This window comes from Staurois parvus, unplaced genomic scaffold, assembly GCF_062004578.1.
Source record: "Staurois parvus isolate SC_StPar_1 unplaced genomic scaffold, SC_StPar_1.0 ptg001573l, whole genome shotgun sequence".
In the NCBI taxonomy this organism is placed as follows: Eukaryota; Metazoa; Chordata; class Amphibia; order Anura; family Ranidae; genus Staurois; species Staurois parvus.
Window position 1 is genome coordinate 115,020 of NW_028319369.1, and position 15,651 is coordinate 130,670.

Below are 15,651 nucleotides of genomic sequence, written 5' to 3' on the forward strand. Positions count from 1 at the left end.
TGACACCATCACCATGCTGTACGTAACCTGTGCAGAGAGCAGAGCTGTGGGAGGGGCTGATCAGACCCCACCCACTACTGAAAACTACAGGAGTGGGCGGAGGCAAGACCAGTCACACTGCACAAGGAGAGAGAGCAGCAGTGGGCGGTCTTTATTACAGGAAGTCTCACACTGGATGTCTCACACAGTACACAGATCTGGGAGAAATACATAAATCACACCATGATTCAAAAAGAATACACATGAATCTGTGTCTGTGGACAGAGTTTTCTTATCCCGGACTTTACTTTTAAGCAGGACCATTTAGTCACTTCCCTGTAAAGTGAAGGAGCATCTGCAGCCCCAGCCCTTTGTCACTCTGCTCTACTCTCCTGTCAGCATGCTCATTGTCAGCATATGTGCATGCAGTATAACTTATTGGTGTACCTCTTGCAGTCTGAGTGCTTGAAACATATTTTATTCTAGAAAAAAAAAAGAAGAAAAGGCAAATATACCCGGTGATCTGTTCTATCAAACCAGTGCCAGTGTGTGATGGGAGTCACTTTGGGTGGGGGGCCCATGGAACCCTGCTCACTTTGGAGAGCTGGGGAGACTCCTGTCTCAGCTCCCCCTATTTTATCATTTATTTATTACAGGTACTTATACAGCGCCGTCAATTCATGCAGCACTTTACATACATATATTGTACGTTCACATCAGTCCCTAACCCTCAAGGGGTGTACAATCTAAAGTCCCTAACTCACATTCATACATACACATACCAGGGACAATTTAGACAGGAGCCAATTAACCTACCAGCATGTCTTTGGAGTGTGGGAGGAAACTGGAGTACCCGGAGGAAACCCACGCAGTCACAGGGAGAACATGCAAACTCCAGGCAGGTGGTGCCGAACCAGCGACCCTAGTACTGCCAGGCGGAAGTGCTAACCAGTTAGCCACTGTGCTGCCCATCCCTCTTATGTGTAAGTCACCCTGTGCTTGTTAGGGGTACAGGGTGATCTGTCCTCATATTGTGTAGACATGTATAGATGGGGTGGGGGATTGTTGATTAATTGTTTAATGCCGTGTGGTTGCATCCCATTGTTCTATTGTGTGTCTTGCTTGGGAGCCAACTATTATGGGATGTATGTGTTTGTGTATTAGCTTAGTGGGGGTGGGGGGTGTCTCCAGCAGCCCTCCTTCCTGATGGGACTGTTTGCTGGTGTGAAGTTTGAATACCTGTGTGTCTTTTGTTACTAAGTGTAGATTGCCCCACCCCGTGTCATTACGGAGAGAGGGCAGATCGGCCCCTGAGCGTATATATCCTGTATCTGTGTTCAAATAAACTAGTCTACCTCCTGGTTTTCTTCAAAACTGGTGTCGTCTAGTCTTGTGTGGTCGGTGTTCGGACAGGGAAGCGGTATTATAACGGAAGTACCCAAGCGCAGACTGGGTCGGTTCCGTTACACAGTGTCTAGGGGAGCAGCAGGACGCTGTGCACAATGACAGTGAGCATGCAGTTCCATTGTCTGAGGCTCCCATAGCCCAGTATAGGATATAGGACTAGAATCAGTGGGGGAGATTTACTCAAACTGGAGCACTGATGCAGCTTCCAACAGCAGCTTGTTCAATTAAGCCCTGACAGAAAAAAAAGGAAGCGGATTGGTTTCTATGCGAAGCTGCACCAGCTTTTGCACCGTGCAATTTTCGTAAAGTAAATAACCTGCAATGTGTCATATTGCACAAAATAAGGGTCTGCTATGACGTTTGTTAAAATCTTTGCAATGTATATATGATCTTGGAATGTTGTGGGGGATCTTTTCCCCTTTGAAGCCATTTCACTTTTAAAACCTAATTTTGTTTCATGGTCTATTTATAAAAAAATGTGCTGTACAAATCTGACAACCATTCACGCGGCTGCAACCGATATTTGCTGGATTTTGTCTAATATGATTATTTCCTTTGATTGTCGGTGCCATCTAGTATGGTACTTTTTTATGGCTGACGCGTTTTATGGCACTGCTTATTTAATTATTCCAGGTACTTATATAGCGCCATCAATTTACGCAGCGCTTTACATATATATTGTACATTCACATCAGTCCCTAACCCTCAAGGGGTGTACAATCTTAGGTCCCTAACTCACATTCATATACAAGGGCCAATTTAGACAGGATCCAATTAACCTACCATCATGTGTTTGGAGTGTGGGAGGATACCGGAGTGCCCGGAGGAAACCCACGCAGTCACAGGGAGAACATGCAAACTCCAGGCAGGTGGTGCCGTGGTTGGGATTCGAACCAACGGCCCTAGAACTGCCAGGCGGAAGTGCTAACCATTTAGCCACTGTGCTGCCCATGATAGGAAATAATCCTATTAGACAAAATATTGAGTTTTTGTTGTGGCTGTGCAGATGTTTGTCACGTTCATACAGCAATTTGTTTTTTTTTTCTTTAATAAATAGACTTCCATGTGTCTTCAGTCCTGTTATGGGATTGGTGGATTCCTCTTTTGTCATGAATGATGCAGAGAGGTGTACTGACATCAGTCCTATTCTCTACAGCATTCTCCTGTGAGCACAGGCTGGCTCAATGATGTAGCCTAAGGGGGCGGTTCCTTGACACCCAGGGCTCAGAGGAAATAGGTTGACTGATGCTCAGAAGAGGACTGATTCTGGTCTACAAAAACTACAAAACTGATTTTTATTTTTTATTTTTTTTATTTTTTTTTAGTCTGGAAATATATTAAATAGCTAATGTGAACGTTTAATACTTTATATTATCACCTTTCTACATATTTATATATTGTTAATGGAGTCACTTATTTCTTCTGTTTTCTCCTATATTGCTGTGGCGTTGAATTTCCATGGACCTCCCAGGAGCCAGCCAAAAGTAAGTGGACCTGTCATTATGTACAGCATGTAGCAGGTACAGATTTGTCAGGCACAAGACAGTGATAACTTCAATGGACTTCTGTCACCTTTGCAACAAATTTAAAGGTGATGTGCACCACCTTTTGGGCCATGTTTCATGTTGTGCATTGAAACATGGTCACATTCCCCAGCTCCCCACCCTAAAAACACCCCATGCATTGCAGGATGCTTCTCCCTGTTTTAATTTGCATGACTGTGCTTTGCTCAGCCTACACAGCCCTGTCCATCTATTCACAGGTCCATTCACAGGGAATGCAGCTATAGACTTAGAGATTGTGCTGATGCAAGTCTGTCCACTGGTTCACAGTTCATAGCAGTGTCCAGGGGGTGATAACTTAGAAACTAGTGTACAGACACGTAGGGGTTTTCTGGGGTGTGTGTGTATGTGGGGGGGGGGGGGGTGTATGGGTCATAACTGGTTTAGCATTACATAGGGATTCTACAAGGGGTGATAACTTGGAGCCTGGTGTAGGGTTACATAGGGGTTCTCCAGGAGGGCGGTAACTGAGAGACCGGTTTGGCATTATATAGGTATTCTCCAGGGAGGATCTATAAATGAGAAGGCTACCACTATGGCAGATAAACTCAAACATCCTGCCAAAGCAAGAGTCTCCACTGGTGCAAAGTTCATACCAGTGTCCAAGAGGTGATAACGTAGATACGTAGACTCACTTAGAGGTTCTCCAGGGGGGCGGTAACTCAGAGACTGGTTTAGCATTACATAGGGATGATCTGTGAATGGAAAGAGAAGCACTGTGACAAATAGGCTCAAAGGTCATGCCGGCGCAAGTATGTCCACTTGTTCACAGTTCATACCATGTCCAAGGGCTGATAACTTGGTGAAACTGGTGTGGAGTCACTTAAGGGTTCTCCGAGGGAGGCGGTGGTCATAACACAGAGACTGGTTTAACATTACATACAGATTCTCCAGTAGGTGATAACTTAGAAACCAGTGTAGAGTTACTTAGGGGTTCTCCAAGGCATGCAGGGGTCATAACTCAGAGACTGGTTTAGTATTACTTAGAGACTAGTGTAGAGTTACATAGGGGTTCTCCCGTGGGTGACAACTTAGATTCTGGTGTAGAGTTACATAGGGGTTCTCCAGGAGAGTGTGGTTTAGCATTACATAGGGTTTCTCCAGGAGGTGATAACTTAGAAAACGGTGTAGAGTCACTTAGGGGTTCTCCAAGGGAGATGGGGGTCATAACTCAGAGACTGGTTTAGTAATACTTAGACACTAGTGTAGGGTTACATAGAGTCTTTCCAATGGGTGATAACTTAGAATATGGTGTAGAGTTACATAGGGATTCTCCAGGGGAGTGTGGCTTAGCATTACATAGGGATTCTCCAGGGGGATCTGTGAATGAGAAGACTACCACTGTGGCAGATAACCTCAAAGAACGTGCCAATGCAAGTATGTCCGCTGGTTCACAGTTCATACCAGTGTCCAGGGGGTGATTAGTTAGTTACCACCACCCTGGAGAACCCCTATGTAACTCTACACCAGATTATAAGAGACTGGTTTAGCATCACTTAGGGATTCCCCAGGGTGGATCTGTGAATGAGAGGATTACCACCGTGGCAGATAGAGCCAAAGATCATGCCGATCCAAGTATGTCACTGCACTTTTAGTTCTTTGTTTACTTCCACATGCCCCATAATTGAAGGTTCACACTTAGGTTGGGGCATAAACAACGTAGGAGTGTTGTATTGCACCTGCCACTTGCAATACTGTGCCAGCTTTAATACAAAAAAATATTTGTATTATTTATGTTAGTAATGTGAATGCATTTATTAGGTGGACTGTAGTTTTAATCATTACATTTCTAACTGAACACACTTAGTGAGGGTCTGTTTTGAAGGGCTCCCAAGGCAGGTGTCAGAGTGATGGGTTCATTAAAAGTAACAATAAAGAGCCACACATATGTAGTGCAGTGGCTTCTGGGATAGGAGAGCAGCTCCTGTCTGAAAGGATAGTACCTTCAATAGAAGAGATATTATACTCACCGGCAGCCCATGTCTCTGCCTCTTCCCTGTTCAACAATCCAGCCTCTGTCAGGGTCTCCAGCATTTGACACTTCTGGGAATGTTGGATGCCCGCATCCTCCACTGCCTGTCTTCTGCCCTCTCCATCACTATGGCACACCACAGGGACATAAGAGTAAGAGGATGGAGCCAAAGACATGGTTAACCAAAAAAGACTGGAAGAAGCTACACTAGAGGGGAGGTAGAAGACGATAATTGCTGGAGTGGTGAGTAAAGGAGCTCTTCTACTGCAGGGATCTTCCTTTTGAATTGCTTTTATTTTGCTGTATTTTCTTTAACAATCAATACTGGTTAACCGTACCTCTTAAACCCTTAATGTTACCCTTATTTCAATCACCATCACTAGATTAACCCATATAAGTGCAGCTCATCGACACAGTGTTGGGATGAGCGCTCTATAGGATGAGCTGTTTTGATATGAGGGTGGAGCAGGGTGTCGTGTTTTCTGTAGTAAATATCACAGCTGTACTGAGAAGCCTAAAAAATGTTAGCAGCGACTCACATTCTTCAGTTGGATTGGCTAGCCTGTTATATATATATTTTTTTTATTTGCTCATGTATATATTATGGTCACAAGAACATCATAATCTGCTTTGGAACAGTGTTTCTTTTGGCTTGCTACAGCATCCAGGGACAGAGCTATGAGCTAGTTACAGGCTCACACTTCTGACTCTATTATTTGTATGGCTGTTGTTGGAACTGGTGGGCCTGGAGCAAACATTTGTTTTGCTCCTTTATTAAAATGGTACTGACAGCTTAGGGTATTAATAGTTTTCAGGACATTTCCAAGCCCTCCGAGCTGTACAGACCCTGAAAGGATGTCCGAGTGCTTGCCAGCTTTTTGCCGAGCCTTCCAGGCTTTGTACAGAACAGTCCCTTGTCGGCTTTTTATACGTAGGCTGAAAACACTTCCTGCCTCATGTAATATCCCAGCTGTGCAACAACTGCTGAATACTAAGAGGAAAGTCATGTCAGATATGTTAAAGAGCCAGCAAACCTATTACAGAGAAATAATGTATCGGAGACTTGTGTAGAGACATGGAGGGGTTCTTCAGGGGAGTGATAATTCAGAGACTCGTGTAGAGTCACATAGATGTTCTTCAGGGTTGGGGTGATAAGTCAGAGAGTGGTGTAGAGTCATGTAGGGGTTCTCTAGTGCAGTGTTTTTCAACCTTTTTTGTGCAAAGGCACACTTTTTTCATGAAAAAAATCACGAGGCACACCACCATTAGAAAATGTTAAAAAAATTTACCTCTGTGCCTATATTGACTATATATAAAGTAATTCTCTTGAATAGGAATCAAACACAAAGAAATTATTTTATAATTACTTTATTATGAAATAATAAAGTATTTTATAATTGGACCCGGGGGCCGGACCAAGAGTAGATGAATGATGTGTATGTGTCATCCATAGTAAGTATAGTAATATTCCCCCATAGTAAGCATAGTAATTAATCCCCCATATAGTAATTCATCCCCCATAGTAATTAATCCCCCATATAGTAATTCATCCCCCATAGTAATTCATCCTCCATATAGTAATTCATCCCCCATAGTAATTCATCCCCCATAGTAATTCATCCCCCATATAGTAATTCATCCCCCATAGTAATTCATCCCCCATAGTAATTAATCCCCCATATAGTAATTCATCCCCCATAGTAATTAATCCCCCATATAGTAATTCATCCCCCATATAGTAATTCATCCCCCATAGTAATTCATCCCCCATATAGTAATTCATCCCCCATAGTGTAATTCATCCCCCATAGTGTAATTCATCCCCCATAGTAATTCATCCCCCATAGTAATTCATCCCCCATATAGTAATTCATCCCCCATATAGTAATTCATCCTCCATATAGTAATTCATCCCCCATAGTAATTCATCCCCCATATAGTAATTCATCCCCCATAGCAATTCATCCCCCGTATAGTATTTCATCCCTCGTATAGTATTTCATCCCCCGTATAGTATTTCATCCCCCGTATAGTATTTCATCCCCCATATAGTATTTCATCCCCCATATAGTATTTCATCCCTCATATAGTATTTCATCCCCCATATAGTAATTCATCCCTCATATAGTATTTCATCCCTCATATAGTATTTCATCCCCCCATATAGTATTTCATCCCTCATATAGTATTTCATCCCCCCATATAGTATTTCATCCCTCATATAGTATTTCATCCCTCATATAGTAATTCATCCCTCATATAGTATTTCATCCCCCCATATAGTAATTCATCCCTCATATAGTATTTCATCCCCCCATATAGTATTTCATCCCCCCATATAGTATTTCATCCCTCATATAGTAATTCATCCCTCATATAGTATTTCATCCCCCCATATAGTATTTCATCCCCCCATATAGTATTTCATCCCCCCATATAGTATTTCATCCCTCATATAGTAATTCATCCCTCATATAGTATTTCATCCCTCATATAGTATTTCATCCCTCATATAGTATTTCATCCCCCATATAGTATTTCATCCCCCCATATAGTATTTCATCCCCTCATATAGTATTTCATCCCTCATATAGTATTTCATCCCCCCATATAGTATTTCATCCCTCATACAGTAATTCATCCCTCATATAGTAATTCATCCCCCATATAGTATTTCATCCCCCATATAGTATTTCATCCCCCCATATAGTATTTCATCCCTCATATAGTAATTCATCCCCCCATATAGTATTTCATCCCCCCATATAGTATTTCATCCCCCCATATAGTATTTCATCCCTCATATAGTAATTCATCCCTGATATAGTAATTCATCCCCCATATAGTATTTCATCCCCCCATATAGTAATTTCATCCCTCATAAAGTAATTCATCCCTCATATAGTATTTCATCCCCCACAGTACTATTCCCCCCCCCCCTTCTAGTAAGCCAAGTCCCCCGTGTCAATTCACTTACCTTTTGCGTTCCTCTCGCTGTCTTCCCGCGCCGTTCGGGTCTTCAGGGCGGACTGTGAGAGGAGCCTAGCTCCCCTCCCCTCACGTTCGGCACGCTGCCCCGCCTACACACATCCTGACAGCCACATCCGCAAGCCGGATTAAAAGGTCCGCGCGGACTTTTGGGGCTGCCAACCGAGAGGAGGCAGGGGAGCGGCCGACCGAGAGGAGGGAGGGGAGCAGGCGCCCGGCACACAGAAGAGCCGCATTAGACTGGGTAAAGAGCCGCATGTGGCTCGCGAGCCGCGGCTTGCCGACCACTGAATCATTAGATTCTAATGATTGGTCTATTTGTGAGCCGAAGCCACATGTTACAGATGAAATTGGAATTTTTCCCACGGCACACCAGACAATATCTCACGGCACACTAGTGTGCCGCGGCACAGTGGTTGAAAAACGCTGCTCTAGTGGGTCATAACTTAGAAACTGGTGTAGAGTAAGGGATCCCCAGGGGGTGATAGCTTAGATACTGATATAGAGCCATTTAGGGGTTCTCCAGGGGGTGACAACCCAGAGATTGGTGTAGAGTGATATAGGGGTTCTCCAGAGGGGCAATAATTCAGAGACTGGTGCAGAGTTACAGTACATAAGGATTCACCAGGGGGGTTATAACTTATTGTTGTAGCGTTACATAGGGTTTCTCCTAGGGGTGATAACCCAGAGACTGATGTTAGGGGTTCTCCAGGAGTTAATAGCACAGAGATTAGTGTAGCGTTAAATAGGGGTCCAGGGGGTAATAATAAGCTAGAGACTGGTGTAGAGTTAAATAGGAGTTCTCCAGGGGGGTAAGAACTCGAATACTAGTGTAGTGTCCGGATTCTCCGGAGGGAAGGGTATTAACCCAGAGACTGGTTTTAGAGGTTCTCCAGGTGGTGATAACCCAGAGACTGCTGTAGAGTTACAATGGTGTTCTCCAGGGGGTAATAACAAAGGGGTGATAACTCAGGTTCTGGTTTATACTCACTTAGGGGGTCTCTCCAAGGGTCATATACTCAAAGCCTGGTGTAGTCGTCAAGGAGTTCTCCTGGGGATGATAAAACAGAGACTGGTGTTGAGTCATCTAGGGGTTCTTCAGGGGAGTAATAAGTCAGAGACTGGTGCAGAATCACATAGGAGTTCTTCAGAAGGGTGATAACTCAGACTGATGTTGAATCTATAGGGGTTCTTCAGAGGGGTGATGACTCAGAGCCTGGTTTAGACTCACTTATGGTTTTCTAGAGGGTGTATACTCAGAGACTGGTGTAATCTCCAAGAGGTTCTCCTAAGGGTGATAAAACAGAGATTATATTTGAGTCATGTAGGGGTTCTTCAGGGGAGTGATAAGTCAAAGACTGTTGTAGATTAACATAGGGGTTCTTAAGATGGGTGATAATTCAGACTGGTGTAGAGTCTTTAATGGTTCTTCAGGGGGGTGATAACTCAAATACTTGTGTAGAGTCACTTAGAAGTTCTTCTGGGGATATCTTAGAGACTAGTGTAGAGTCATGTACAATAAGGGTTCTCCAAGAGTTGATAATAGGCACTTCCATGTTAAGAGCTCATCTCACACACACAAACCACTATTATTCCCTTTCCTATGGAGAAAAGGATAAAAAATGTACCACCACTAGTGTTGGGTCTCACATTTTGTCCAAACTGGGACGATGACCACAACAGGTAGGTCCCAAGGGTGTTGGAAAGGATGAAGAGTAGACCTCTCACCAACCTTTGCTGTCTGTACGACATCTATTTCTTTTTGGCCTGGTTGTATATGCTGTTATAATGCTGTCTTTTTTGAGCTTTACTTGCCACTAATACCTCTCTTTTTCTGTAGGTATTCGCATACGATCATTGCTTCTGGTCAATGGATGAATCTGTAAAAGAGAAATTTGCAGGTAAAGTCATGCATCTTTGCTGCTAAGTCCATATTCAGTTATTTATTTTTTTAAGTTTGTGAAAAAAAACAAACAATTGAGTACTGTCCAAGATATGTTTTTTATTTGCACTAACATACAATTTTGAGGACAAGCTTTGGGGGTATCTACAAATATATGTTGTGCTCCTAAATACTTCTCAATAAATACTAATTAAATTATTACCATTAAATTAATTCAAATTATGATACAAATAACGAATAAAAGTGTATAAATACCAAAAAATATTTAAATAGATAGTTTCAACTAATCAATCTCCTCCAAATAAATATCAAAATAATTCCACATGAAATACTCCTCTAAAAAAAATTTTTTCAAGTGCTCATAAATCATCTATTAGTGACATGATATACTTACTAATACCCTCAATTTAATTTAAATTCATAATACCCTCATTTAATATAATAAAAATAGTAAACCAACTAATAACCCTCAACTAAAACGCATTTAGATGATCCCCCATAAATAAAAATAACTTCAAATAGTGAAGATGTGCGCTCATCTTCACTATTTGAAGGATTCACAAAAGTCACAAATTGAAGAACAACAAGCACCAAGTCACTATATATAAACAATTGTTTATTCAATGGGACTATTATTTTGATGATATTTGGATTTATACTAATCACTATTAATTATTTATGAGCATTTGGTTATTTTTATTTATGGGGGATCATCTAAATTGAAAAAAGGTTTTTAGAGGAGTATTTCATGTGGAATTATTTTGATATTTATTTGGAGGAGATTGATTAGTTGAAACTATCTATTTAAATATTTTTTGGTATTTATACACTTTTATTAGTTGTTTGTATCATAATTTGAATTAATTTAATGGTAATAATTTAATTATTTATTGAGAAGTATTTAGGAGCGCAACATATATTTGTAGATATTTCCAACACAGTTGTAGTTATGTGTTTCATGTTTGCGATCCTCTAGTAATTATCACACCTGTGGCTCGCGAGTTACTCTGATTAATCTAAGCTTTGGGGGTATGTCCCCTTCTTCAAGGTCCAGGCAGTACTACTTTCTATTTGATCCAAGAGATAAAGGCCTTAATTTGGACATGGGATTCCTCACTCATTCTCCAACAGTTTTACGACCCCTTCCGTGAGTGTTGTCTCCCCCCCTCCAGTCTTTGATTTTGCTCTGTCTTATCTCTAGTCTAATCCTAGTTTTATAAACATTGCTGTGTACATTTGTTTGTGTGTGTGTGTGTGTGTTTTTTTTTTTTCTCCCCCTTTTAACATTTCTTTTAACATTCTGCTAAAACTTTGTGAAGTAATACTGGCTGGAACTTGAAGAAGGGGACATACCCTGAAAGCTTGTCCTCAAAATTGTATGTTAGTGCAAATAAAATAAAGTATCACGGACAGTACTCAATTGTTTCTATCGCAAGTGCACTAATACGGCTACAATGACCTCATGAAAAAACCCAGAAATGATTGCCATGTTCTTGCGAGACCGTCATTGTAGTGGCATAAAACCACTGGACAAGAAGAAGAGTTTAATAGCGGATAATTTCTTTTTTTGTCATTCCAGTGCCTTCAGTGGTCTTAAGTTTGCAAGTGGTTTAACCCTTTTGCTGCCAGAGCCATTTTTTGCGCACGTTTAAAAAATCACTTTAGGCCTGAAGATTACATAAACCCCCAAAACATTGTATATTTTCTGAAAGCAGACACCCTAGAGCAGGGGTCTCCAAACTTTCTAAAAAAAATGGCCTGTTTGCTGTCCTTCAGACTTTAGGGGGGCCAGACTGTGGCCATTGGGAGTAGAAAAGGTCCTGACGTCAGTGGGAATAAACCATGCCCCTTCTTTGGTTTTAGTGGTAGCAATGGCACCCGATCGTTGGTGTTATTGGGAGGAATTGTACTCCATCATTGGTGTCATTGGGCCTGATTGTTGGTGTCATTGTGAGGAATTGTGCCCCATAATTGATGTCATTGGGAGGATTTGTGCTCCTCCATTGTTGTCAGTGGAGGGAATTATGCCCCTTTGGTGGTATCCGTGGATACAACAGTGCCCCAAAGGCTGGATAAAAGCAAGCAAAGGGCCGCATCCGCCCCTCGAGCCACAGTTTGGAGACCACTGCCCTAGAGAATTAAATAATGGTAGTTCCAATTTTTTATATTATTCTTATTATAATACAAGGTTTATATAGTTTTATATATATTTTTTTAGATTTATATAGCACAGTTTACACAGCACTTTACAACATAACGGCAGACAGTACAATTACAATACAATTTAATACAGTAGGAATCCGAGGGCCATCACACAAGATTACTACAAAGGTCTGGGAAATGCAAAATTTTAGTAAAAAAATACACTAAAGTTAATTTTAGGGCAGACAAACTCAATAAATTACCCAATTTTTCTTTTTTTGTAAAATGAGTTTTCACCGAGTAAATAAATACCCAACATGTCAAACCTTGGCATTACAGAGGAATTCTGTTACAATAATTATTGCTCTTAAGACAGCGTGCATAGCGATATGTAATGTGTATCGCAATCAATGGTTTCATGTGTAGGCACCCCTGTTGCGTGCATTTATGTTTGTATGTGCTTAAATGCTTGTGTGTAACTAATTTTTTTACTATTAAAAAATATAGTTTTGTTTCCTTGGTGGCAGGTTCTCTTTACTGAGTCTAAAAGATCCTGTGCTTCATTGAATGTAATGCAATGCAGAGTGCTCTGCATTACATTCTTTCCTGGCCATACTGCACAGGGTGACTGACAGGGGTACCCAGAAGTGATGCTTTTACACGTCTCTTCTGGGTCAGCAACAAGAAGGGAATGAGAGCAGAAGTGTCTCTGCTCTGCTCCCTCCTCTCTATCTGGTGACACCCAGTACGCCAGTCCCAGGCTCGCTGATGGGCAAACGGAGCCGAAGATACATGGCAGGGGTTACTGGGAGGATATGAAAGCAATCCGGAGGCGCCAGACTGCTTTCATCTGACAGCCAGAAGTTGGTTTGTCATATTTACACACAACAGGACTGCAGCCACAGGGAGTGTGTAAAACCCCCGCTGTCAGATTTGTATGATGTGCAGACCTGCCAACAAAAGGGCCAAAAGAGAATGCATGTTGGTTTTGTATCTCTTTCAGTTATCATGATCAAACATTTAATTGTTTTCCTGTATCTCCTTTGTTTTTAAAAGCTTAGCCGGCCATGCTAACATTTTCACAGTGTGTGAAAAGTCAACCAGAGCGAGCCTGAAGGCAGGCAACTACTGCACTGCTCTCCTCTTAGATAAACCCATAGGCCTCTGGGATTCATTTGTCACCTATTAAACTTTTATTTGCAAAGCAGTAATTGTATCTATTGTTAAAAAAAGTGAGTATAAAGCATTGGTTTAAAAATCTACAAAGTTTAACTAAAGTTGACCCAAAACCATTATAGTTTCCCTTTAAAGCGACGCCGTCATTTAATAAAAATGTTGCAAATGTTGCCAAGTTCATGTACCTGAAGAGCACAACAGGATTCAATGGAAATCCTCCTGTGAAGTGCACAGGGAAATCAACACCTTGGGAATAGCATTCTCCTGTCTTTCCTGGAGTTCTCACTGGTTCCTCCCTTGGACCTCCATGTTACGGCAGAGGAACCAGTGAGAGCTCCAGGGGTCCCAGGAGATCGACACTCCTGAAAAGTTTGATTTACTTGTGCATTTCAGAGGAAAAAGGTAAGTATTCCCTTTCTTATTTTGCAGGTACGTTTATTGGGAAACTGTTTATTTTATGACAGTTACGTTAAAGGGAAACTATAATGGTTTTGGGGTGCTTCTTAGTTAAAACATTTTAAGTTTGTAAATTTTAAAACCAAACTTTGTTCTTTTTTTCTTTACTATACATGCAATCATTGGTTTGCAAAAAACGTAATAAATGACAAAAGATTCCCAGAGTTGAATGGGTTATTTAATAAGAGATCAGTGCAGTATTTGCCTTCTTTTAAGCTTGCTCTGTCCGATTGAAACCTCAAATGATAGTGGGCAAATCTCATCCCCACTCTCTAATCCAATTTAGTCCAAACATCATATTTTTTTTTTTTTCTGTCATGGTCTTGCCAATCATGTAACTCCTACGGCAAGGATTGGGGGCCTTATTGCCCACATGCCTCACCTAGGCGTCCATGGCAGCTGAGGTTTTTGTGCTGAGCGCATGTTCACTGTGTCACCAACAGCTGCTGATCTCTAGTTATGACCAAGAGGCAATGGAACAAGCTCGCTATCATGTGACCACTACAACTGCCAATTGAACTGGTCATGTGATTGGACTATCTGGGTGGGAGGGAAAAGGTTAATCTATTTATTATTGCGTGTGGAATTTTTGGATGTATTAATACAAGTATGATCTTTTTTTTTTTTTTGTCTCTCTCAGGACAAGATGTTGTTTTTCAGTGCCTTGGTGAGAACATTCTCCAGAATGCCTTTGAGGGATACAATGCTTGTATCTTTGCCTATGGACAGACTGGTAAGACTGGAACTCATTCAGCACCTTCAGTAGGACACAGTGGGGTCTTGGGCATTGTTAAGCTGCGGCTTTTGGAAGTTGTTAGGCAGCAGCACAGTGACTATATAGTACTCTGGTATTTCTTATGCTTTGGCACTAAAAAAGTCTGAAAGTGTTTTAATTCTCAGTGGACAATCAATCTCTTCCAGGCTCAGGAAAGTCTTATACCATGATGGGCACAGCTGACCAGCCTGGACTTATTCCCCGATTATGCAGTGCCCTGTTTGAGAGGACGCAGAAGGAGGAGACCGACGAGCTCAGCTTCAAAGTGGAAGTTTCATACATGGAAATATACAATGAAAAAGTTCGGGATCTCCTGGACCCCAAAGGGTGAATTTCCACCCGATCTCACTGTGTTCATATTGCTCATTATTGTCACCTCCTATAACCCAGGACTGATGTATACCATTTATTCTCCCCATCATTCTCCATTCAGGACATATATGATTATCTGGCTCGTCTGAAAGCCGCATGATCCGCATTATAAAATTTATAGCACCTGGCACATATATTATTATTATACAGTATTTATATAGCGCCAAAGGGTATGCTCAGCGCTGTACAGTAGCAAGGGGGATAGAACATGAGACAAGACAGAAACAATACAATACACGAGGGGTTCGAGGGCCCTGCTCTTTCGAGCTTACAATCTAAGAGGGAGGGGAAGGTGGTACAGGAGGAGATGGCTGTGGGGGATGGAGTGGCGGGATGAGTGGAGGAGGTTAGTTGTTAGGTGAGGTCGGGTGTTAGGTGAGGTTGGGGTAGGCTTCCCTGAAGAGGAGGGTTTTCAGGGTGCGCCTGAAGGTGAGGAGGGTAGGCGACAGTCTGATGGATTGGGGTAGGGAGTTCCAGAGGATGGGGGAAGTCCTGGAGAAGTCCTGCAATCGGGCGTGGGAGGAGGAGACCAGGGAGCTAGAGAGTAGGAGGTCCTGTGAGGAGCGGAGGGCACGGGTAGCGTAGTATTTGGGTATCAGGTCAGTTATGTAGTTCGGGGCGGCATTGTGAATCGCTTTGTAGGTCAGAGTTAGCAGTTTGAATTTGATGCGTTGGGCAATCGGGAGCCAATGAAGGGATTGGCAGAGGGGGGAGGCACATGTGGAGCGGTTGGTGAGGTGGATGAGTCTAGCCGCTGAGTTCAGGATAGACTGGAGTGAGGATAGTGTTCGTCTGGGTAGGCCAGTGAGAAGGGAGTTGCAGTAGTCCAGGCGTGAGATGATGAGGGAGTGTACGAGTTGTTTGGTGGTGTCTGGGGTGAGGAATGTGCGTATCTTGGAGATGTTGCGGAGGTGGAGCC

General features: G+C 42.2%; 1 protein-coding gene across 1 annotated transcript in view; it reads left to right on the top strand.

Moving 5' to 3' along the window:
• The window catches only part of LOC149435234 (kinesin-like protein KIF13B), a gene marked incomplete at its 3' end in the record, with an annotated part of 253,576 nt that overhangs the window by 60,004 nt on the left and 177,921 nt on the right, over window positions 1–15,651 (top strand). Inside the window, exons 3-6 of the mRNA XM_089662874.1 lie at window positions 2,858–2,870; window positions 9,749–9,809; window positions 14,226–14,318; window positions 14,507–14,687. Coding sequence (XP_089519000.1) covers window positions 2,858–2,870; window positions 9,749–9,809; window positions 14,226–14,318; window positions 14,507–14,687 — 348 coding nt within the window. The remainder of the gene's footprint in view (window positions 1–2,857; window positions 2,871–9,748; window positions 9,810–14,225; window positions 14,319–14,506; window positions 14,688–15,651) is intronic.